General features: G+C 38.7%; 3 protein-coding genes across 4 annotated transcripts in view; all 3 read left to right on the plus strand.

The window, feature by feature from the left end:
• Nucleotides 1–246: 246 nt before the first annotated feature.
• LOC102303850 (cytokine receptor common subunit gamma) lies at nt 247–5,079 on the plus strand. The gene is made up of 8 exons (XM_005926388.3): nt 247–373; nt 735–825; nt 1,119–1,285; nt 1,510–1,652; nt 1,752–1,917; nt 2,210–2,303; nt 3,254–3,314; nt 3,824–5,079. Exons 1-8 carry the CDS (start codon nt 307–309, stop codon nt 4,079–4,081), a joined length of 1,047 nt encoding a protein of 348 aa, XP_005926450.1. The 5' UTR covers nt 247–306; the 3' UTR covers nt 4,082–5,079.
• Nucleotides 5,080–12,608: 7,529 nt separating this feature from the next.
• LOC102303542 (cytokine receptor common subunit gamma) lies at nt 12,609–18,155 on the plus strand. Its single transcript, XM_005926387.3, has 8 exons — nt 12,609–12,735; nt 13,171–13,261; nt 13,891–14,057; nt 14,250–14,392; nt 14,488–14,653; nt 14,952–15,048; nt 16,873–16,933; nt 17,385–18,155. Exons 1-8 carry the CDS (start codon nt 12,639–12,641, stop codon nt 17,625–17,627), a joined length of 1,065 nt encoding a protein of 354 aa, XP_005926449.1. The 5' UTR covers nt 12,609–12,638; the 3' UTR covers nt 17,628–18,155.
• Nucleotides 18,156–21,471: 3,316 nt separating this feature from the next.
• snx12 (sorting nexin 12) overlaps nt 21,472–25,755 on the plus strand; it is a 5,844-nt gene continuing 1,560 nt past the window's right edge. The window contains exons 1-5 of one of the 2 annotated variants that reach the window (XM_005926385.3): nt 21,475–21,905; nt 23,320–23,415; nt 23,701–23,825; nt 24,142–24,232; nt 24,776–24,786. In XM_005926385.3, coding sequence (XP_005926447.1) covers nt 21,741–21,905; nt 23,320–23,415; nt 23,701–23,825; nt 24,142–24,232; nt 24,776–24,781 — 483 coding nt within the window. In that variant the 5' untranslated portion in view covers nt 21,475–21,740 and the 3' untranslated portion in view covers nt 24,782–24,786. Of the gene's footprint in view, nt 21,906–23,319; nt 23,416–23,700; nt 23,826–24,141; nt 24,260–24,775; nt 24,787–25,755 lie in introns of those variants that run through there. The other variant, XM_005926384.3, reaches the window with a different exon arrangement.

Below are 25,755 nucleotides of genomic sequence, written 5' to 3' on the forward strand. Positions count from 1 at the left end.
AGCCAAAACTTGATTCATATTTAATTATTGCATTATAGGTTACTATTTTATTTATTCATTTATTTTTTGTAAGTGTAGGTTCAGGCCTACAATATATTTTAGTTTCTGAATATTGTTGTTCCTGTTTGTCTGAGGTCAACTTTAATTATGTTACAAGGAAGTGATAAATCATCGCAGTGTTTGGTCTAACTACAGGAACTGATGAGAAACAACACCGCAAAAGTCGGCTCAGTTACGTCAGACAAACAGCAACAGTCGGAGTTGTAACGTTGCAAAAGTACTCTTAACATCCTGTTTTGGTGCGCCATGATGCCGACGAGACTGCTTCTACTTCTCTGTCTGATCGGACCTGTGTTTGCCATAGAAGCCCCTGGTAAGATCAATTAAACAAGATCGAAGTTATTACAAATTATAGTCTACTGATGACATATTTTTTTTAGGTTGAGTACAAGTGTCTGAATAGTCAGTGAGTCTGTTTTTGGCAGATCTACATATATTATCTCCTGCGCGGCTAGCATTCAATATGTATTTGATCAGCCTCCTTAAAACAGCGACTCAGTTATGAAGAAAGGACCTGCGTTGTTGTACCTTGATATAAAAATAATTGCTGTCTAAATTAATTAATATCAGTTTAAGGTCATGGGTGTTTGACTCTACTGTTATGTAGAATTTATATGTCTAACCTTTATCAGTTTTTGAAAATCATTTTCTCAAATTGGTCATATTTTTAACAGATGTGGATTGCTTGATTATCAATTTGAAAAATGTTTCCTGTACCTGGAATAAGAAGGGGACACCAAAGGTCAACTACACCTTCTATAGTAGGTGGGTAACCGCTGATAACAGCAGTGGGACATCTCAGTGATGTCTTCTGAATTCATCAGATTAGAATTAGGCTGGTTGTGCTTCAGCGGAAGATGTAATGAAAATTCTTCTATTTTTCTGATAAACTTAACAGCTAAACTTATTTAATTGCTAGGCCCTAACAAATAAAACAACAACAACACATTTTTGAATAAATGATGAACATACCATGAACATATTTGGTCATGATGAATACTAAAGTAGATATGGCTCTGTACTTTGCGTGATTGTTTTTTATTATTATTTCTACACAGTTTCTTCAATAAGAAAGAAAAAAGCTGCCCACAGTATTTGACAGAGAACAACATGAACATTGGATGCATCCAGCCATGTGAGTCTGGCGACAGATTCATGACTTTTAACACCAGGCTGGTACATGGCAAGGATAGATTTAAGGAGACACATGGACTTAAAAACCGAGGTATGTATTTACCCTGGCCTGGAACATAACTGTATTTTAAAATAACAAATAAAATAATGATGGAAAAATTAGTGTAATTATTGGGATTTTTTTTATTTACACTTTTGCTTAAATCTAAAAAAAATTTCCAAGAAAATTGTGGGTATTCTGACATGAAAGAGGCCTTAAAATATAATGTATACTGGCATGTTTGTTCATGTTATTACACGTCTGTATCTTTTCAGTCAAGTTAAATCCACCAACCAACCTGACTGTTCTCAATGGATCAGACTTTAACTTGTGGTTTTACTGGAACCACACTTCTCCTGCTCATCTACATTGTGTGGAGAGTGAGGTCCGCTTCAGGACAAACAACAATAACTGGGAGGTAGGAAAAGAGTTTCTCTCATCCTTTTTAATTTATTGCTTTGTTTGCCCCTTCTTGTTCTCTCTTCTTGTGTTTTCTAAAATCCATCTGATTTTCTAGTTCTCTAAAGTTAGCCCCGAGATACAGAAGTACTGCATCAACTCGCCCTCAGGAAGTTCCCGATATGAGCTGCAAGTGCGGAACAGAATAGTTGAAGGCTGTGGATTGTCTGACTTCTGGAGTGATTGGAGTGAACCTGTGTTCTGGGGATCCAACAGCAGCATAGGTTAAAAATTCTACATGTTATGAAGAAAAGATGTCGTTTTTTCCCCAAAAATGTAATTGAATGACTGCTTAAACACGGCAGATGTTTTTTTCTTATGTATAGCTGACTTATTTTCTGTAGTTTTCAGAAATAAAAAATTATGTTCGTATAGAACTTTAGATTTATTTCAGTTACTGTTTGACCCCAACATGCTTGGTTAAAATCCAGAATTATGCTTCCTAACAATGCGTGCCCCAATATTTAGAGCTAAAAGATTTATACAAATAATATTCTTCTTTTTTCTTCCTCACAGACTCTGACTCAGTGCCTCTGTGGATGACATTGCTCTATGTGGTGGGTGCCATCACCCTCATCCTGCTGGTGGTGATGTTACTGCAACGTGAAAGGTGGGTTCTTCCATAAATCAGATGATTGATCTGTGATCAGATCACAGATCCAACTGATGTGCCACGAAGTCAGTTTAGGTGTGCCATGCGATTTTGTGATCGTAGATTAGAATTGGAACCAGCATATGACGGCAACCCAAATGCCCACTGTGTTCATGACCTTAAAAAGTGTTTGCACAAGATTTTTTTTATCCTCAAATTCTGTGGAATTTACTTAGGATGCTGAGTAATCACCAAAACTAGGGTTAGGGTCGCCATGCCATGGCTACTTGTAAGCCTCTACCTTCAGTTAGGTCCCAAAAGGGTTCAACACAAACAGTGCTGGTGGGCCTCTGGTGAGTGGACCACTGGACCACTGGCACACGTCTTAGAGAGGAATGTGGTTTATCACCTGTAAGACATGCAGACAGGCTTTTCTGCCCGAGGCTTAAAAACCCCAGATGATGCTGGCTGACATAAGCTTAGTCACAGCAACACTTCCCCCTTATCCATCCCAGACATCACCTATTATTTGTGTCTTGGTTGTTTTAACTTCCTGTTTTTTTCCTGTTTTACCTCAGCTAAAGTATCCAGTCTGCTTATTGTTTCCAGGTTGTTACTGTAGTCAGGGTTTCCAAACACTGGTGTTTCGAGCTTTCCCAAATCCATTCTTTTCCCTCTTCTTGCATTTTGCCCCAGCTTGCTCTTTGTTGATTGATCTTTTAAGTTCTTGTCATCTGTTTTCTTTGCTCTTTGCCTGAGTTTTTTGTTCTGTGTGCTACCAATCCATGTACAAACTGTGAATGCAAATTTGACTTTTACTGGATGTCCTGCATCATGCATTCGGATTCCTGATCCGGAAAGCTCAGCCCCACTCAGTTACAGTGCTGAGGTGTTAGCGTGAACAAAGTGAATGCAGATATTCTTGTTATGAAAAACCGAGAGTAACAGTGTCCCTACCTCCCATACAGGCTCAAAATCATCCTGATCCCTGCAGTTCCCAAACCATCCCCGATTCTTCATGACATTGAGGTTAGTAACATCCAGAGGTCAGTCTTATCCTTCCAATTCCCAGTCACAGAAGATTTCTTACTAGATTTCTAAAGCTAGAAAACTAATTAAGATACTAAAAGAATAAAATGAAGAGTAATAAATATGCATGTTAGTGGCTGTATGAGACCGTATTGGGTATCACAGTGCTTTGATGTTAATGATAATGCCACGATTCATGATAGTCCATTCAGTATTAGTAGAAAAGAGCACCAAAGCATTAGTTCACATCTTCTGGGAACCTTAAATGTCTGTAGAAGTCCTGGCAGACAGTTTAATAGTCATGAAATTGTCCAGATCAAGAGGTGAACCAGTAGACTGAGAACAGCACCACTTGATGGCTAAAAATATAAATACTCTTGTGTTCAAATGATTTTTCAGCGTAGAGCTCTGGGGAAGGAGTTACCCATTAAACAATTGTAACTCAAAAATCCAGTTTGTTGCATTTATTTGTCAAATTAATGTAAAGATTTTTTCCCCACTTCTTTAAGGACTGGTTTCAGCTCTCCAAAGGTCTGAAAGAGAATTTTAAAGCAAGCTACAATGAGCAGGTCTGCCCTGTGCGTGAGTACAACTACGTCTCCCAGTCTGACAGCATGAACTCTGACGACTCCACCTCCTCTGTCAGCACCAACCAAACCCACTGCTCTGTGTCCATCGATGTGAACGATCCAGAAGATCTGTACGTCCCCTTGTCCTCTTCCAGCTCCCAAGTTCCATCTGAGGAGGTGCTGCAGGTTTCTGACTAAGCAGGTCGTGAACCAGGGTTAGGTTTGCGTGAGCCAAACTATCGGGACTTTGTTACACTGATACATCTCCTGCTTGGTGACAGTGATTATTAGAAGGGTTTACAACAATTCCCAGTGTGAAGAAACCCAATATTTGCTGGAGGTATTTAATCAGTTACATCCCGAGCTTAGCCTTTTAAATAAAACCTCAGACTACAGATTATAGTTTAATAAATTTGACCTTAACATCTCTTTGAAATCTTTAACCTCACAGATACATAGTACTCCATCTTAATAAAAGGCTTTTCCTTTTTGTTAAGACAGGTGGTATAAAGTGCTGACACTCTTGAAAACATACTTTAGATGATATGCATTCTTGAGTATTAATCAGGGTGCAGCGATCAGCTCTCTGCTTCCATGATGTAAGTTTTTGAATTCCTGCAGCATATCAAAAATCAAACTGATGTTTGCACTACTCCCCCAGAAGGACACAAATTGTGAAAAATGCTTCCGTTTGGTGTATTTCAGTGATTTTAACTGCAGCACATTCTACTGTTAATCATTTCCATTTTTTTATTTTTTTTATTTTTTACATAAGGTCTTGGAAAACCTTTTAGCTCATTCGCGAGCACTTATTTGAGTTGTTGTATATTATTGCATTGTATTTATCGACTTTTAATGTGTTAGGTTGGATAATAAATCCCATGATTTTGGCTAGTTTTGTTTTTGTTTTGTTTTTTGTTTTTTAAATAAAACATCACACATGTTTACACACACTTTATAATAAGGCATTACCTGTATTCTGTGAAGCTGTGTACTTGAAGCTTGCATTGCATGATACACTTTAACACTGTGCGATTACTGATCGTTGCAGAGTTAATATTTGGAGACAAAGTCAGAGAGGGGAGGCTGGTTTGAACATGTACATTTTGTCTGTCCCCAAAGAAGAATCACAAGTGTCTAAAATCCCTTTGCAAACTAATTTTGTCATTTTTGTATTTATCTGGCAGCCATTTACTTAACAAAGGTTCAGAAATAACAGAAAGTTCATAGATTTCTGTCAGATAAGGAAATGTGGACTCATTGTACCGTGCTGAAAGTACGCTGGTGACGTCACTGTTTTGATAGACAGACATATAAACACAGACCAGAGCACTTCAAAGTCCTCTTTGTGTTAGGTTCCAGTCAAAGTAGGTCTAAACAGAACCACATATTATAATTTTGAAACACAAACATAGACTCACAAAGTGAAATCAGTAAGTGCCACACTGCTGCAGCTGACAAACAAATGTCAAAATCGATGGTAAAGCCTCTTTACCATCGATTTTGGTGAGTTTTCGCGGTTTTCGCGAGTTCACAAGTGGACGTGGGTCCACTTGTGAACTCGCGGACACTGACCAAGTGAAAGGTGCTATGTGTGAGTTTAAAGCAGTGGTTCCCAAAGCGGGGGGCGTGCCCCCTAGGAGGACAGCAGTATGAATTAGAAAAAAAAGGTTTTTTAAAAGGGCTCCCACACAAACGCAAAGCAGAGGTTGAAGCATCGCCAAATATGCTTCCAAACCAACTTTATAGCGACTAACTACTCCTGCAACTTTGGAGGTTTTCGCTCTTTACACAGTAAAGTTACAGGAGGATAAAAATAATTATCAGGCAAAATGTCCTTTGTTAAAATAATCCCGTCCAATACCACGTGAGAACAATAAATATATTATATTATCTGTTGTAACCCTCAAATTGAATGGTAATGTAACAGAACCCATTTTTTACATTTTCACAAAACTAAAACATCACTACTTCCACGTCTAATTGTCTGTGATGGAGACGGAGTAAACTGGATTCGCACTCCGTGCCCAGCGAATTATTCAAGAAAGATTGCATAAAACCTTGTCTGTGTGTTGTACTATGCTTATTTTACAGGACATTAAAAGTCCAACTTCAAATGTCAGTGTACATCATTTCAGTCTATATTTTTGAAAGCAGTTTCCTCTGACAGGAAACCCACAAAACTCTACAGCACGAGATGTTATGACATCTCGTGCTACGGATGAGTAGTAATTTGACCTGTTAAAAGGGTCGGGATTCTTTAATATTCTTTTGCATAAATAATTGACAGACTTGTCCAAATAAGAAGAAGTTTAATAAGAAGAATAAGAAGTAACATCAAAGTAAACTGCAACCTTTTAGTGTCACACCTGTGCTAAATGAGAGTTTGTTTTCACTTTTGTCTCATTGTGATAAAAAACCATCAGATGTCTTTGACTTGAAGCATTGCATTTGGATCCAACAGATATACCCGTAATATAAAAGACACCCTTACAAAAAACCCTTAAAAATATTAAAAACGTTAACACAGATGTTACGTTCTCTCTACTTTGTTTTTCTTCTGTTAAAATAATTAAAACACAGGGAGTTGGGGCTTATGTGAAAAGGAAAAGACCATCTCTGAATCAAGGGTGGGGCCTAAGGGTACATCTTTCTCCATCTTACAATGCTGTGATTGCAGCCATTCCCCAACTCTCTGTGAATGGCACTCCTGGCTATTGATCAACAGTCTTTGATCAGTGGTTGTTGATGAATGGTCAAGAAACTCACCTCACAGCCCGATGGTGCTAGTTTCAGTCATTGTGCAAATGTTCAATTTATAAGATTGGGGAATCAGCTGAGATGAGTGAAGCTGAGTCACTTGGATGAGGGAAGAAACGTTTCTCCCACTGATGCTACATCCAGATCAAGAGAATCAACTTTTTGGGAATACATTGACTTATTTTCTCTTTTTAAAGTTGCATTTTAAAAAAGGTTTTAAAAATCTATTGTTTTATTTGGAATTCGAAAATGATTTTTAAATTACATTTTTATTAAGGGTTAAATTCTTTTTTGCGAAATCAATTTGAAGTATTAACTGTGAAAAAGTGATTTACAAATATTTTTTATTTTAAATTCGTTTATTTAATAATAAATTACTTTAGTAATATTTCAATTAAATAAATAAAAAATTAATTTACTAATGAATATTTTATGGCACAATTCATTATTGAAGGACAAAATTCTTTATTTTGATGCGTGTGGCTCTTCTGGTCCTCCATACCAAACAGCAACAGTTAAAGGTAAACTTGAACCTCTACTGTTCAAATCCTGTTTTAGTGCGCCATGATGCCAGCCAGGCTGCTTCTACTTCTCCGTCTTATCGGACCTGTGTTTGCTGAAAAAAAAAAAGCCCTGGTAAGCTATTATGGTGTTGTTTTTTTTAATGTAACATAACGTGATGTCCTTTTTTTTTAAGTCTACTGATTGTCTAGTGTTGACGTACATAGTCCAAATGTGGTCTTTCTGGACTGAATACTGGTTCGGTAGTCCCACATTTCCAGATAGCGGAGGATATGTTTTATACGGGTTACCAGTTAATTTATTCTGTAGCTCTATTTACACCTATGTATTCGTTTCTAGTTATCAGTTATGGGAAAATGATCTGGAACAGTATGCCTCCTTCTGTAATGGGACGAGATCATAATAGCTAGGTGTGAAGAAATGCTGAGTAATCAGCGGACATCTCCAAGATGGTGCGGACTCTTGATACTAAAACAAAAGTGAGCAGCTGTACGGTGAATTTGGAGCAGAAATGTCCCCAAAATCTGCGTGCACTGGCCACCGGTCATTTATGGGTTCAAAGTAATGACATGAGGCTGGAATAAAATGTATCCATCAAATGGTAGAGTTTATTATTAGATGCAAGACACTAACACACACCAACTAACTAGTCTAAAAGCAACTGGCTTCCTTTTACACTCTACCTGCTTCAGGCGAGCATCTGGAATAACCCAAGTGTGAGGGTAACAAAACAAATGGAAAAAACAAACATCCACATAAATAAACACCAAACCAAAATATAACACAAAGAAGACAAATTTACATATTTCCAGAGTCTTACAAACACTTTAATCCCCCCACCCCCATCCTTCTTCAACTTTCACACACTGTCATTTAAATACTAGTCAAATGTCAAACTCCATTAACCTAATAACGAATCGTGAAACCATCAGTGTGTTCCTTTTTTATCTAGCTTTTGAAATACTAGTCCCTCATAAACTAATAAAAATACAGGGAATGGTGATGGAATCCCCGGTCTACATTACAGTGACATATTTTCTAAAAAAAAAAAAAAAATCCACTCTCGCCCTGCGGGCGGTCTTTATCCTTCAAGCACAGGTCCTGTTTCAGATGCCTGGGAGCTTGAGGGTCCTGCGCAGTGTCTTAGCTGTTCCTAGGACTGAGGTCTTCGGGACAGAGATCTCCAGTGTTGTTTCTGGGATCTGCTGGAGCCACTCACCTAGCACTCCAGTTACCACTGGGGCCACTGTTACATTGACGCTCCGCATCACCTGATGTATTCGTGGATGTTTGTTGGCTCATCCTGGATTGTGATGCTGACACTTACCAGTCCTCACCCTCCTTCCTTCCACTTAGCATACAGCCTGCTGGTGCTGGACTTGGGGTGAAACCCTCAAAGAGCTTTCTGGTTTTGATGTCAGTGGCTTCGAGCTCCTCCTTTGGCCAGCTTATTATCTCAGCAGGGTACCTGATCATGGACAGGTGTTGATAGCTCGGATCATGTTCTTACCGTTCAACTGACTCCTCAGGATTTGCCTGACCCTCTGCAGGAACTTAGTGATTGCAGCTTTGCTAGCTGCCTCTTCATAATTCCCGTTTGCCTGTGGGATCCCCAGGTACTTGTAGCTGTCTTCGATGTCTGCAATATTGCCTTCTGGTAGTTCGATCCCCTCAGTTCTGATGACCTTCCATCTCTTTGTTACCATTCGACTACACTTCTCCAATCCGAATGACATTCCAATGTTGTTGCTGTATATTCTGTGGTGTGGATCAGTGAATCAATGTCTCGTTGACTCCTGGCATACAGCTTGATGTCATCCATGTAGAGGAGGTGATTGACAATTGCTCCATTCTCTGGTGGGTATCTGTAGCCAGTCTGTCAACGATCTCACTGAGGGGGTTCAGGACTATGCAGAACAGCAGTGGGGACAGCACATCTCCTTGGTAGGTCCCGCACTTGACGGTGACTTGTGCCTACGGGCTTGTAGTTGTCAGTACGCCCCAGGGTGGCTGTGGCTACAATGTAGCTTGCCATCTCCAGTGAGTGAATGTGTGTGTGAATGGGTGGATGACTGAATGTGTAAAGCGCTTTGGGGTCCTTAGGGACTAGTAAAGCGCTATACAAATACAGGCCATTTACCATTTGATCTCTAGTGTTCTACGCCACATCCCCATTTAGTTCCTGATAAACTCTCTTAGGGTCCTGTTTATCTTGTATAGTTGTAGGCATTGCAGGATCCAGGTGTGAGGCATCGAGTCATAGGCCTTCTTGCAGTCAATCCAAGCAGTGCACAGGTTGGTCATCTTAGTCTTGCAGTCTCAGGTGACTGCTCTGTCTACCAGTAGCTGCCCCATTTATGTATTGACCCATGTGGCTGTTTTTATATACACAGCAAAATAAATAAATAAATAAATAAATAAAGGGAACAGATAAACAACACAATGAAACTCCAAGTCAATCACACTTTTGTGAAATCACTGCCAGAGCCCTGCAAAGTGACCTCCAGCAGACCACAAGTGTGCATGTCTCTGATCAAACAGTCAGAAACAGACTCCATGAGAGTGGCATAAGGGCCCGACGTCCACAGGTGGGGGTTGTGTTTACAGCCCCACACCGTGCAAGACGTTTGGCATTTGCCAGAGAACACTAAGATTGCCAACTTTGCCACTGGCGCCCTGTGCTCTTCACAGATGAAAGCAGGTTCACACTGAGCACATGTGACAGAGTCTGGAGAAACCATAGAGAACGTTTTGCTGTCTGCAACATCCTCCAGCATTACCGGTTTGGCAGTGGGTCAGTAAGGGTGTGGGGTGGTATTTGTTTGGGGAGGGGGGCGCACAGCCCTCCATGTGCTCGCCAGATACCAAGATGAGATCCTCAGACCCCTTGTGAGACCATACGCTGGTGCGGTTGGCCCTGGGTTCCTCCTAATGCAAGACAATGCTAGACCTCATGTGGCTGGAGTGTGTCAGCAGTTCCTGCAAGACAAAGGCACTGAGGCTATGAACTGGCCGGCCCAGACCTGAGTCCAATTGAACACATCTGGAACATCATGTCTCGCTCCATCCACAAACACCACGTTGCACCACAGACTGTCCAGGAGTTGGCGGATGCTTTAGTCCAGGTCTGGAAGGAGATCCCTTGGGAGACCATCCACCACCTCATCAGGAGCATGCCCAGGCGTTGTAGGGAGGTCATAAAGGCACATGGAGGCCACACACACTACTGAGCCTCATTTTGACGTGTTTTAAGGACATTACATCAAAGCTGGATCAGCCTGTAGTCTGTTTTTCCACTTTAATTTTGTATGAATCTAAATCCAGACCTCCATGGGTAGCTACACTTGATTTCCATTGATAAGATGTTGTTGTCAAAAAATTCAACTATGTCAAGAACAAAGTATATAAGAATATTTCATTAATTCAGATCTGGGGTGTCTTATTTTTGGGTTCGGTTTATTTGTATGAGCTATGTATATGTGTGTGTGTGTGTGTGTGTGTGTGTGTGTGTGTGTGTGTATGGTCCTATATATTGATCCTAATTTGTTTTTTTTTTTGTTTTTTGGTCATCAAACATATCTACACGCACTGTATGACGAGGCATTACCTGTATTTTGTGAAGCTGTGTATGTGCAATTTGCAATGCATGATATACTTTGACACTGTGCAATTATTGATCGTTGCACAGTAAATATTTGGAGACTATCAGAGAGGGGAGGCTGGTTTGGACACGTACATTTTGTCTGCACACAGGTGCCAAAATATAAGAATCACAAGGGTCTAAAATCATTTTCTAAACTAGTTTTGTCAATTGAGCTTTTATTTTTGTATTTATCTGGCAGACATTTATTTAACATACGGTCAGAAATAACAGGAAAGTTCATATATTTCTGTCAGATAAGGAAATGTGGACTCATTGTCACCAGTACACTGGTAATGTCACTGTTTTGATAGACAACATATAAACACAGACCAGAAAACTTGAAACTCCTCTTTGTTATAAGTTCCAGTCAAAGTAGGTGTAGACAGAACCACATAGTGTCATTATGACACACAGACATAGACACACAAAGTCAAATCAGTAAATGCCACACTGCTGCAGCTGTCAAAAAAATGTCAAAATGAACTGTAAGGTCTCTACTTGTGAACCCGCAGACGTCGACCAAGTGAAAGGTGCTATGTGTGAGTGTGTTGAGTTTAAAGTAAGTATTTTATCTGAACATTTGTACTTCATTATAACTGTGGTTAGAACAGAGATAGCACAGTTCTTAAAAACGCTGCGTTTCCTCTCCAAAAAACAGAATACGGCAGTAAAAAAAAAACCACAGCAATTTACACAGAAAGCCCCCGATCCAGTTTGCTGTAAATGAACTAAGCTGAGCTAACTGTTGTCTGTGGCTTCAAACAGCAAATGTTAGTTTAAATATTTATCTGAGATGTGGGAGTTGACGGCTGCTGTTTGATGAAATGAATGTAAGAAATTAACTCATTTGGTTAAACAGGTTAAAATTATAAAATTGCTTATGTTTATGCTGTGCATGAACATGGACACTACATTTCACAATGAGATTCTGATTTGTCCATCATTTCTCTTTCATCAGAAAAGAATACATACAGGACTCGTAGACTGTAAAGAAAATCTTAGCTAAACCAACAAGATCCACCTTAAGCTCACTTTGGCAGCAAATGATAGTAGAAGTGCAGAGAAAATGTAAGACTGGCTGACTATTTCTTGAACTATTCAATAAAGATTGCATAAAACCTTCTCTGTGTGTTGTACTTATTTTACAGGACATTAAAAGTCCAACTTCAAGTCTAGTGTACATAGTTTCAGTCTATATTTTTGAAAGCAGTTTCCTCTGACAGGAAACCCACAAAACTCTGAAAGTGACACTGATCGAATGTTATGACATCTCGTGCTACGGATGAGTAGTAATTCAGCTAGTAATTTGACCTGTTAAAAGGGTCGGGATTCTTTAATATTCTTTTGTATTAATAATTGAAAGATTTGTCCAAATAAGAAGGAACATAAAAGTAAACTGCAACAGTTTAGTGTCACACCTGTGTTAAATGACCAGAATGAGTTTGTTTTCACTTTTGTCTCATTGTGGTAAAAAACATCAGATGTCTTTGAGTTGGAGCTATTGCCTTTACATCCAACAGATAATACCTGTGATATAAAAGACACCCTTAAAAAAACAAAAATATTAACAGAGATTTTACCTTCTCTCTACTTTGTCTTTCTCCTGCTAAAATGATTAAGACAGCTTATATACATTAAGTAATCATGACATCCAAAAACTTGATTTAACCTCTTAACTAGAGTTTATTAACTATTAACTTTATGAACTATGAAAGTATGAAGACTGTGTATCTGCCATATAGTGACATAGCCGTGCTACAGGCACCAATATATTGACAGGAAGAGAAGAAGAAAAAAAACCCCACAAGACACGGTGATATTTCAGTGTCGATGCGGGTTTACATCCTGTTTCTATTCGCCATGATGTCGACAAGATTACTTCTACTTCTTTATCTGACTGGACACGTATTTGCCAAAAAATCACAAGGTAAGAGCATATGAAGATGATCGAATACGTTTTTAAAAAAAATACAAGACATTCGCAACATCGGTAGGAAGTGTCGTAAACCTGTGTCGACATCTTTGAAAGTCGATCGCTCTACTTTTGTTATATTATATTAACTTATATCCCAAACACTATCATTCAATGTATATTTGAGAAGTTATTTGTACCTTGAGATATGAATGAACACTATCAAAATGAATTAAATTCAGGTTAATGCAGAGCCTTCCTTTATTAAGCACGTTTTGTGAGAATTTCCCCTCCAGAGCACGGGGCTCTTACTTCCTTGTCTTTGAGTGTATGACTGTACTACCATCAGTCTGTTGCCCTTTGTGTAGGTTTCATATATATGCCTAACCATCATTCATCGTTTTAGGTTTTATCTTTCATTGATCTCAAATCTATCATGTTTTTTAACAGATGTGGATTGCTTGGTGGTGAATCTGGATTATGTTTCCTGCAAATGGAATAAGACTGGGACTCCTGAGGTCAACTACACCTTCTACAGCAAGTGCGTAGTTGTTGATAATAGCACCAACACATCTTTGTAATGTCTTCTAAAATTAATCAGACTATAATTAAATGTTGTACTTGAGTGAAAGATGTGATGAAAATCTATTTTACTCTCAGCATTAACAGTAAAAGACATTTTCTACCTTTTCTGAACTACAACCCCAATTCCAAAAATGTTGGGATGCTATGTGACATGAAAAGAAAAGCAGAATAGAGTGGTCTCATAAGCACTATATTTTATTCACAATAGACCATAGAAAAAACTGAGAAAAAAGTTTCATTTTAAGAAAATATTAAGAAATTATTAAGAAAAATATCAACTACTTGGGTAACAGACCTGGAATATTTATTAGGCATGAAAGAAGTTCATAGTAGAAGAAGTTCATAGTAGAAGGTGTTGAAGCGGCCTGCCTGCAGTCCAGACCTTTCAACAACTGAAAACATTTAGAACATCATGAAATGAGAAATATGGCAAATAGTTTGGACTGTTGAGCAATTAGAACTAGAACTAATAAAGTATTAAACTTTAGATTACATCATATTTAAGATCATATTGATTGTATCTAAATATGATATGTCTGTATGCTTTTCTTTGTTGGAATAGTTATGTTTTTGATTCATCTACAGGTTGGGCAATGACCAATGGAAAATATGCAACCACTATTTGACAGAGAACAACGTGAACATTGGATGTAACCAGCAGGTAGATTCGGGCGATAGATTCAAAACATTTCGAACTCGACTGACAAATGGGAGCGAAAATTTTGAGAAGGGTCACGAGCTTAAAAAACAAGGTATGCATATAACCTGGTATTAACTTTGAGTTTAAAACAATAAATCAATTAATGAAGGGATCATTATTAGAATTAATGGGACGTTTTTTACACTTTACATAGTAACTTAAAGGAAAATTGCTGTTAGTGTTCTGTCATAAAAGTAAATTGGCATGCCTCCTCATGTTATTGCCTATTTGTATACTTCTCCAGTCAAGTTAAACCCACCAACCAACCTGACTGTCCTGAATGGGTCGGACTTTAATCTGTGGTTTTACTGGAACCACACTTCTCCTGCTCCCTTACACTGTGTGGAGGGTGAGGTCCGCTTCAGGACAAACAACAATAACTGGGATGTAAGTTTCTTTCATCCTTTTTAATTCATTTATTTTTTCATCTCTCTTTGTTCTCTCCCAGTCTAATGTTTTCTCAACTCCGTCTGATTTTCCAGTTCTCTAAAGTTAGCGCCGGGATACAGAAATACTGCATCAACTTGCCCTCAAGCAGTTCCCGATATGAGCTGCAAGTGCGGAACAGAATAGATGATTCCTGTGGAGAGTCCATATTCTGGAGTGACTGGAGTGAGCCTGTGGTCTGGGGATCCAACAACAGCACATGTAAAACTACTTCATAGATATTCTTAGTGGCATGGTGAAACGATGTCTGCCAGTGAATATAGGGTCATCTTGGGGGGACAATTAGCTCTGCAACAAAACACTAATAAAAATGATCAGTTAAAATGTTTGAACACTGCAAAGAAATCATAGGTAGATTTTGTTTCTTATTCAACAACTTTCAAACTGGGATTCAAACAATTATTAAAACTTAAGTGGCTCTAATGTTGCTTCCACACTGCACAAAACATTAGAATTAAGCATTCATACAAATAACTTCCTTCTTTTTTCTTCTTCAAAGACTCTAAAGATTTGATGTCTCCGTGGACGCCGGTGATATATCTGGTGGGTGTAATCAGTTTCATCCTGCTGGCCATGCTATTAATGCACCATGAAAGGTGGGTTTTTCCATAACTCAAATGATTGCTCTATGATCAGATCACAGATCCAGGTGGTGTACCATGTGATTTTGTGACAGCCACAGACTATAATTGCAGTATACAATAGCACATAAAGTTGTTGTTAACTTGTATCCTTTTATATATACCTACGCACTTTTATACTTACTTTTCTGTCATTTAAATATTTATCTTTTATCTGTTTTGAACTTGTGAAAACACAGTTAAAAGTCAAAAATGTATGCCCTTCTTCACATTTTTCAAAATCATCCAGTGGGCCATATTGGAGCCTTTGCCTGGCCGATTCGGGCACTCAAGCCTTAGGTTTGACACCCCGGACTTACTGTATCAGTACAGCAAATGTAAACAAATAATTAACAATTAATATATCCACTGTGCACTAGTGTATAAAATCTAGGCTGCAAAACAACCATCAACCAAACACAAATGCAGATCACTTGTCCAAAACGAGTGCAAACGAGTGACCCAAAGAAAAGATTAAAGATCGTTTTTAGATGGTATCAAAGGCTTGTTGTCTTGTGGAAAGTTTCCATTGCACAACATCTGACAGATCTCACACAACCCAGGAAACACACAACATTTCTGAAGGCAGAAGACCACAGTACACAGAGACGCCTACAAGACTAAATTCTGGTACAGGAAGATGTGTTTTGACCAAAGATCCCTTCTAAATGATCTGCAATCATGCAAAGTTACAAACATTCCTTTTTTAATTACTGTTACCATTGCTGATGGTAACCCAGATTTTTCTCAGTTGTCAGTACAGACATCAAACCATTACACATTATTCACTATACATTCATCATAAATTGCTACCCTGAATCACCTTCATCACGCCCCTGGTTATCCCACGATGTATTAGGATCAGCTCATAGATCATTTGGATGTATTTTATAACTCTATGACTGCTTCTCTAAACAAATTAACAACAATATATACCTACAACAATAAATGCAAACACAGGGAACTTTACTGTGGCTAAATTTTATAATATGGATGCTGATAACCAAGGTCTAGCTTTGAAACTCTTACTTTCTTCAAAATTACACATTAGTTATTTGATCTATAAAAGTCTGACCTTAAATAACCTTCAAATAATACGAAAAGGAAAATGCTTGATGTTAAACACACCTGTGAAATAAGCTAAGCCTACAAAGTTTCCTTCCAGAAACACTGAAACAAATTAACCAGCAAAGCAATCAAAGAACAGACTTTACAGATAACGCAATGTGTTACACGCTGTGCATTTTGGAAACTTTTCCAAATTGACTTCATTCATTCATAAAGTTCCCGAAGTATATGTGACACGGACAGCGGCAGACTCAAAGAATATTTTAGATCAGCAATTTGACTAGATCTGAGGCCACTCTGTTGTTTAGGCCTGTCAGAACATCAGAATATCATTCCATCAGTAAGGACACAGTGTAAAAATGTGCCAAACACATAGAGCTCCCTGCTGTGGCGATTACTTGTGAATATGGGGGATTATTAGCTTCCACATGACTACCATTAATTATTTTTAACAATGGTTGGAGAGACAGATTGCATTGTTAATTAATCAAAAGCTATGTATGTGTTATGGGATATTAATATTTTATTTCTAAAGATCACAGTTATCATCCATCTATGGGGGGGACTGGATCTGGAGCATTTTGCACCTTTATATCGGATGATCCTGACCTTAATGTCAAAAGCTGTCTGCCAGCCACGCTCAGTTGGAGTTCTGAAACCAACAAAGTCTAATGCAGTTGTTGCTGTTTGATGATAATGTGAATGCTAAAGATTTCCTTACCTCTCATACAGGCTCAGAATCATCCTCGTCCCTGTGGTTCCCAAGCCATCTCCATTCCTGCATAACATCGAGGTCAGTGGCATCCAGAGTTCTGTCCACTCCCTGAAATTTCCAGTCTTACAAGGGTTTTATATAGTTGTTAATATGAATTTGGAAAGCTATTGAAGTTACTGGAAGAATTAAATGGCAAATGAGCTTCTACATGGATTTTAGTAGCTTTAATGTTAACACTTACATCAAGATTCATGACAATTAGTTCAGTAGCTGTTGATTTATGTCATTGATTGGACTAAAGAACAGCTTGGTTTACATCTTCTGGATACCTTGAATGTCTGTAGATGTTCAGGCAGTCAGTTTAACAGATTTTAATATCTCTGGATCAAGAGTTGGACGAAAAGCCTGACAATAGTGCCACTTAATGGCTAAAAATAGAAATACTCTTGTGTTTGAGTGATTTTGGTCATCAAAATCTGGGGAAGCAATTATTCGTTACAAGTGAGGTTTTTTTTCTCTCTTTTTTAAGGATTGGTTTCAGTTCTCCAAAGGCCTGAAAGACAATTTTAAACCGGACTACAACGAGCGTGCCTGCCCTGTGCGTGAGTACAACTATGTCTCCCAGTCTGATGTGGTGAGCTCCGACGGCTCCACCTGCTCTGTCACCACCGACCAAACCGACTGCTCCATCGAACACGATCCAGAAGACCTGTCCGCCCCCTTTCCCTCTAACCCAGTTTCATCTGAGGAGGTGCAAAAGGCTTCTGTTTAGGAGCCATGTTTGGATTTCACAAACATGAATCAACAAACCTCCTGCCTGATTGCAAGAGATACCTTAATTTGACCAAATAAATGGTAGCCCAATAGTTACTATCAGAATAACCCCAATAATTGGTTCAGGAATTTAATTTGAACAATGCCTATTAAACAGGTAAAACCAAAGCATCCGATTAAAATTTTAGAAGTTAATAAAAGTTCATAAAGACTTTAATATGTTTCTAAAATCCTTGTGTAATTTATGGTTACTCTTGAAAACATTGTTTAGACTCTAAATATTTGACTAATTGAGGCTTTGACGTACGTATAATCCTTTGTTGACTTCCGAAATGAGCACCAGGAACTGTTCTCATATCCAATCCCTCAAATGGGGTTTTTTTTTTTTATCTTTTTTTAAATTTTTGTTTTCTTTTTAAAGCAAGAACGATTGTTAAAGTGTTAATTTGGAGAGACGCAGTATTGTATCCTGTAAGCTGGGCTGAAAGTAATTACATATTAATACATACAAGCCCAACTTTACTCAGAAAAAAGCAAGGAGTTTAACTTAAGCAGCAATGTTCCCTCTAAGCTGCGCACATGCGCAATTGCGCACTGCTGGCACGGTCTCTGCGCACAGAAATTCTGCGTTGGGCACAAAAGAAATCTAACCTGAATTGAAATTAAAATTAATACTTTAACAATTCTGTTTCGCAGTGTTAGTCAGTAAGTGACTGGCTGCTCCCATATGGGAACGATGCCACCTTATCCCATAGTCCAGCCAATAATGCGTATATGCGCAGCCAATCAACGTGGTTGACAGGCTATGACAGCGTCCTTATGTGCCGACACCGGTGTTTTAGCTAGCAAAGGGGCGTGGCTGATGTGGAGAGAAGCCACGTTAATGACAAGGTGTACAACCATTGGAGATGTGAGCAGGACAGACGGAACAATTGACGGAAAAATTGGAGACTTTATAGCAGTTTTTAAATTGTGTTGATAGGCCACGTAAAACCAGAGTTGTGATAAAAAAAAATATGAAATGTTTGGTTTTCTTCCTGAATACTGTCATTGTTTATATTTACTGCAGGAAGAAACGGTTAAATCGGCGTTTTATAAGAAAAAAAGGCTCGAAAGCACTCTCCACCTGTGAGCAAAAACAAACCCCACTCTCCTCTGCCTTTCCTATTCGTCCAAAAAAGTACCATGTCAACCAATCAAAAATGATATGGCAACGTGGCATCTAGTTGTTAAGAAACGGGGGAAGTTTTAGGAGTGATGGCGGTGTTTTGAGATGTGAGAGATTTGCAACGTTTAGTGCAAATCTTGTGTCGTTAGTGTGTAGTGTAGTCAGTAGTTTTGTTGTGTGTGTCAGAACAATGAGGCGACTGCTGAATGTTACAGGTGTTACAGCAGTGATACATCTCCTGTTGTCAGGCCTGCAGGTATCAGGCTGTTGTTCTCCTTTATCTCATAGTGGACAGAAATAAGTTTTTGGAGTGACACAAATAATTTTTGTGGCATCAGATTTGATGCAGAACAGCTGATTGTTCTGTAAATAGTTTGAAATGTATATTTAAAAACGCCTTGGCTGCATTTAAAAAATAGCTGCAAAAACGTTGTTGCTTGCCAAACTGAGTTACTTTTTTGAAGAAGTAACTATATAATTAATTGCCCAGCATTGGTCTTTATATACTGTATTTTGGAGACAGAGTTACAGGACTCTCTCCCAGACCACAGACTCATAATACAAGTAAGAGCTTTATTTAAAAAAAGGGAAAAAAAGAAAGAAAGTTGTGTTTTCGAAATTGGAGTTCAAGTTATTTTTACTTCCAATAGTGTTAACATACTACACAGGTCATGAACAAGATTTTTTTTACATTTCCATTGTAAATGGGCTAAAGCAGTTAATTAAAAGTAGTCTAACATAAATGTAAACGCTGTAATTTGATTATTTTAATAAACCATGAAACTTGGATGGATTCGATGCCGGCGTGACCACAGTGCACACGTCTGATGTCGCTCACAGTGGTCCAAGGGATCGCTCAGGGAGTTTGTGCGTTCGCTCAGACACGTGAAAAATTAGAGGGAACATTGTTAAGCAGTGCAGCTATGACCAGGAGGAAAACCCACAATAAAAATAAGTAAAGGTCTTTGTGCTTCAGGGCAGCTTACAATAGCTTTTTTATTCTACTCTGAAAACTGACCTTGGAAATATTATTATATTTTTGATAAATATTCACATTTTGAGCTTACTGAAAAAAGTGTAGAAATATAAACTTAAATATGTATACTTTGCTCAATAATCTTTTTTGTCATATGTAAACCGTTAAAACTGTAGAATAAGTAGGGAAGAGCAAATTTGGACAATTTGAAAACATGATATCTTAGGCTACGTCCACACGTACCGAGTATTTTTGAAAACGCAGGTTTTTCTATGCGTTTGCACCTTTCGTCCACACGTAAACGGCGTTTTCGGTCACTGAAAACTGAGATTTTTAAAAACGCCTGCCAGGGTGGATATTTTCGAAAAGTCCGTTTTTGCATTTACTGTGGACAAGGAAAACGGAGAAACCGCAGCGTCAAAGGTGTGCGCCTTTTGTGACGTCACACTGTGCGCCACGTTATTGTTTCGGTGAAATGAATTTCTACAATAGCAGACTTACACAAAATACTGTTACTTGTACTCTCTGCAGTGTTTAAATACTTACATATACACACACAGTTACTGTCCCTCCACACATAGGACTCAGTTCTGCTTCTATGCGCCATCTTTGTTTACTCTTTCCCGTCCAGGCTTCTAGACTTTATAGGCGATCGTGGCTCAAGAGTTGGGAGTTTACCTTGTAATTGGAAGGTTGTCGGTTCGAGTCCCGGCTCGGATAGTCTCGGTCGTTGTGTCCTTGGGCAAGACACTTCACCTACCGCCTACTGGTGGTGGTCAGAGGGCCCGGTGGCGCCAGTGTCCAGCAGCCTCGCCTCTGTCAGTGCACCCCAGGGTGGCTGTGGCTACAATGTAGCTGCCATCACCAGTGTGTGGATGACGGGATGTGTAAAGCGCTTTGGGGTCCTTAGGGACTAGTAAAGCGCTATACAAATACAGGCCATTACTTATGATTGGCCAACATTTCTACAAGGTTAGGAATATGTCGCCACCTGTTGCTTTGGCATGTTCGTAGCAGCGTTTTCCTTCAATTTTGCGTATAGGTGTGGACAGGATTGTGTTTTTAAAAAGCAAAAACGGAAAATCTCCGTTTTGAAAAATACCCGTGTAAGTGTGGAGCCTTAGTATTTTAACCAAACACCTTACTGTTACTGTTACAGTATATCATTGAATGATACAATCTTTTACTCGCTAATAGTGTTATTGTAAAACTTGTGCCGAAAATGTTTTGTAACAGACAAACAAATAGATGTGTTTTGCCATCATTCATACTCTCCTAATATCACACTTTGTCATTAGTTAACAGCCAAATTATCATTTTGTTGATTTAAAAAAAATCGTTTTATCATTTTTATAAACATGTGTAACTGCTGTGTTCTTTCTCAAAACATTGAGAAAACAATAATTTCCTCTACCTGTATACAAATGATATCTATTTAAAACAATTTTGTTGTACTTTTTCTTTGCCTTAATGTTTTTTGTTACCTATATTTTTGTGTCATATATATTTTTTGCTAGCTTGCACATTACCTCTCTCTGGTCCTTGTACGTTTCTACTTCTGTTTTTTTTTTGTTTTTTTTTACATAAATAAATAAATACAAATACTGTGTTTTGTTTTGTGTTTTTTCATCAAAACTTCAGTCCTGTGAATTGCTCTACTGTAGCGATGGGTATAAAAGAAACCCAGTACAATCAGCAATATCTGTGTGTCCATTAGAGGGAGTGCGGAGTGTCCCGCACAGTACGGAACTGAGTCAACGCATTTTTCTGATTCAAGAAGGGTAGGGTAGGGCGCAAGGCGGCTGGCCCCCGCAAAGAGAGCTACACAAGTCGGCTACTTCCCCAGCTGAAGCGGTCAGCTATTGAAAGCAGTTGATGTCTTCAGATGACATTTAAGACTTCACTGTGTATTTAGTTGGTTTGGCGCTCATTCTCCGTTGGTCGTCTGAAAATCACAACCCGACAAAATGTCAGATCCTGTGGTGGCCGACACTCGCCGGTTGAATTCCAAGCCCCAGGACCTGACTGATGCTTACGGTCCCCCCAGCAATTTCCTGGAGATAGACGTTTATGATCCACAAATCGTTGGAGTCGGACGGGGCCGTTACACAACTTACGAAGTTCGCATGAGGGTAGGTATCGAGGCGTAAACCTCAAACACCTTGCAGCATTAGCTTTTGGCGCTAAGCTAACTCTTAATTACAGTACCGATGCTAGCCAGTTAGCCACGGTCACCGTGCCGTTACGTTGTCGCTATTCGTCGTAGAGTAGCTCGAGGTGGGGCGCGAGTAAAAATCGAGCAGCTGGGACTGTCAGCGGCCTAGCTAACATGTAGAAGTTTCTTGAAGGTATGCTAAGGTGCAATTACGGGAATGTAAGCAGTGTCACTAGTTCAAAGTCAGTACCGTAGTTTTTACTCAGCTTACAGTATTGTTTGTGAGCTAGTCTGCGTTAAGTAAAAGCAAACTAAATAAAACATTAAAACAAAACCAGGAATTTCCAGCAGACTCCGGGAAGCTAACTGCTAGCTATATGTGATAATGCGCTGTAAAGTAAATTAAGACTGATTTAATGTTACATTGTTTGTCTGTCTGGATTTCTAGAGCTAAATGCATCAGTGGATAGTATCTGGATATATGAAGGAGTAACCAAACGTTATTCGTACATATTCTTCGACAGTTTCATATTGATATTCAGAGAAAAGCTGAATGAAAAAGGCTAACAGTATTGGTGTTTTTCTAAAAACCGTAGAGCAAAACGCATAAAAGTGTTTTGTGATTATTGAAATATGAAGAGGTCGAGTTAAATGTTGGGTTTTTCTCTATAGTGTTGCAAGGAAGTTTACGGTTCTCTGTAAAGTGGCTTTTATTTGACTGTTGTGAAATTGTGTAAGTCAAATTTAATGTAACAGTCACAAGTTTTAACTAACTTGTTCACTAGAAAGACGGCTAAGCTTAAAAGAATGTGAGACGTGGGAAATCACTAACACAGCTAATTCTAAGGACGTTTCAGGAAGCTGATTCAGTGACACAACACAGACGCACTATAATTGTGTAATTGAATGTTAACGTGCCTGCCTTTCCTGCAAATCATCATTTTGTGGCACTGTGGAGAGTCTGCCTTGCACAATATGAACAACTTACTGTTCTCGGTGCTTGAAAATTGTAATAGACCATGGTAGGGAAGATTACCAAAAAGCCATATCAGTCCAATTAAGATCTGAACCCTCACTGGGATCAATAGTGGAAAGCAGAGGGTTGCTGCAGTCATAATCTGTGCTTTTACAAGTGGCTTTAATTGCTTTTCAAATAAACAAAGTATAGATAAATTTTTTTCTGTACAGAACAAACCTTTGCCAGTTATTAGCAGATCTGATTTGTAGCCAGATAAAAGATGAGTTAAAGCTTTTAGTGAAATAGGGGAAGAAAACTGATAATAGTTGGAATTGTAGTGCAGGTCCTTTCCTTACATATCAGTTGCCATCTCATGCAGATGATTGAATTTCAAATTAACCAACATGTTTTGTTTTTTGCCTTCTCTTTGTAGACGAACCTTCCCATTTTCAAATTAAAGGACTCCTGTGTGAGGAGAAGATACAGCGACTTTGAGTGGTTAAAGAATGAGCTGGAAAGAGACAGTAAGGTGAGTGAATAATAATTAACAATGCAAGTGCAGAGATTGCATTGTGTGACTTGACCATATAAAATAAGTAATCTGATTATTATTATTTTCTGAAACAAAAATATGGTGATTAAAATGTTTACATGCGCTTGCACGGCTATTCTACATGAAATTGTTATGAGGGCCCAAATTTGGTGGTGGAAATGTCTACGGTGTTGACTTTGTTTCATGTTGAGTGTGGACTTTTTTCTCCTTCTTTTTTCTTTTTTTTTTTCTGTTGTTTGTGTCGACCCCTGCCTCCTTCAGATTGTTGTACCACCTCTGCCGGGCAAGGCCCTGAAGAGACAGTTGCCCTTTCGCAGTGATGAGGGTCTTTTTGACGAGTCATTCATTGAGGAGCGAAGATCGGGCCTGGAGCAGTTTATCAACAGGTCAGTTAGTCACAAAATTACATTATAGGCGGGAGTCTTGGGTGGAGGGAGACGCGAGCAAGACTTCATTGTGTTTTTTCTATCGCTGAACTTGTATCAAAGCCATTGCTGTCGTTTCTTTAAGTTTTTCTATCCACTTTAGTGTGCTGTTTGTTGTCAAAACTGTGTAGCCCAACACAAGGCTTAATCTAATCTGTGCCTGGGAAAGGAGAACCAAGCAACAAATCCATGGCTGCTTTTCCACAGCGTTCCTGAAAAGCATTTTAAAATGAGCAGAGAGTGAGTTTACAATGTTTGTTTCTGTGTTTCTGTATAGAATTGCAGGTCACCCCTTGGCCCAGAACGAGCGCTGTCTTCACATGTTTCTTCAAGAGGAAACCATTGACCGTAACTACATTCCTGGAAAAGTACGACACTAGGGTTATTGAGGGATACGGGCAGTTGGGGGTTAAACTGTTGGGGCTGTAGAACGGACTGCCTCTTGCCTTCTCTTCCCTCCTAACTTCTCTTAATCTCTCTCTTTGTCTGTCTCTCTTTCTTTCACTCTGTGGATATTATTACAAAGTCATATCGTCTTTATCTTGGAGTTAGAGCATGAACTTCGGCAACACATAGAACATGTTGACGATGTTTCAGACAACTTTGACTCCTCTCTTCCGTGTGCGTTTATTTTATAACTGTATATTAAGAAAAGCACCTGTCAGTAGCATTCATAATATCGTTAATATTTGGCACTAAATAGTAATTTGCAGGAATGGAAACTGTGTACGATACATTCAGACTTTCCACAGATGAGTGTCATATATTCATGATTGTAATATAATGTGAATAAAGTAGAATAACGTCTAAATATGTGTGCTGGAGCTAATGTGTACCATAAGGATGCATGCAGACTGTAAATGAGAATTCTGATCCTGTTTTGTTCTCTTTGTTTTTGTTTTATTTTTTAGGTATGAATGAAGTAAGTTTGCTTTATTTTATTCTGTCTCTAAGAGCTTTCTGGAATTAAAGGTGGTTGCATGGGCACTATCAAGACCAAAGGCGATAGTTCACAAATACTTCAAATACCACATGTTAACAGAGATCTGACTGCAATCTGTCATTTCACTTTGTAAGTACAGCCAGACGTGGTCTCTGGTGCATTATAAAAACATGTTATTTCCCCCCCCCCCAAAAAGGATAATGTGATTGTGGTGTGTTGCAAAGGTAACGGTACTCTGCAAGCCAGTTTTCAAGCGTTTCTTTTCTAACAGTAACCACTAATGTAAATGGGGTTTAATAAGAGTGCTGAAGTTAAAGTGTTTCTTCTAAACTGGCTTGCAGATGTCTCTGATTCCACAAATATCAGGCCAGTGGAAAGACAAACCACCACTAGTATATGAGTTATGTGAACTATTGTTTAATAGGGATTAAATACTGTACATCACCTACAACCTCAGCTCTTTTAAGACACTTCTTGTCAAACTAATTCAGATACACTGTCATTATCAATCACACTAATCCCTGGCTGCATGGCACACTTGCACGCTTTCTTTGCAGTACATTTGTGTTAGTCTCGCTGATCAAACTCTCTTACACGACTCTGATCACAGTTATGTTGCTATACCTGTTGATTCTGATCTTCTTTTTTTTTGTTAAGATGGGTTTTTGTTTTTTTTTTGTTTTTTCAGACTTGGATACTGTACATTTGTACAGAAATATCTACGTCTGAAAAACAAATCGGCCAATTGTACCATCATGTAAACCTTGACACAGTATGTCCTGCATTTTGTGTACCAATCAAATGTTTACATGTGCAGTTCATTAGACAAAGTTTATGACTAATGAACTAAATCAGTTGAAGTTATTGTCCATACATATGGCAGCAAAAAAAAAAGCTGCTTATTGGTCACATAAGTCTTAAAACGGACAGCATCATGGCATATTTTGC

Source organism: Haplochromis burtoni, unplaced genomic scaffold (assembly GCF_018398535.1).
Source record: "Haplochromis burtoni strain Fernald_Lab_line unplaced genomic scaffold, NCSU_Asbu1 Contig_83, whole genome shotgun sequence".
NCBI classification, from domain to species: Eukaryota; Metazoa; Chordata; class Actinopteri; order Cichliformes; family Cichlidae; genus Haplochromis; species Haplochromis burtoni.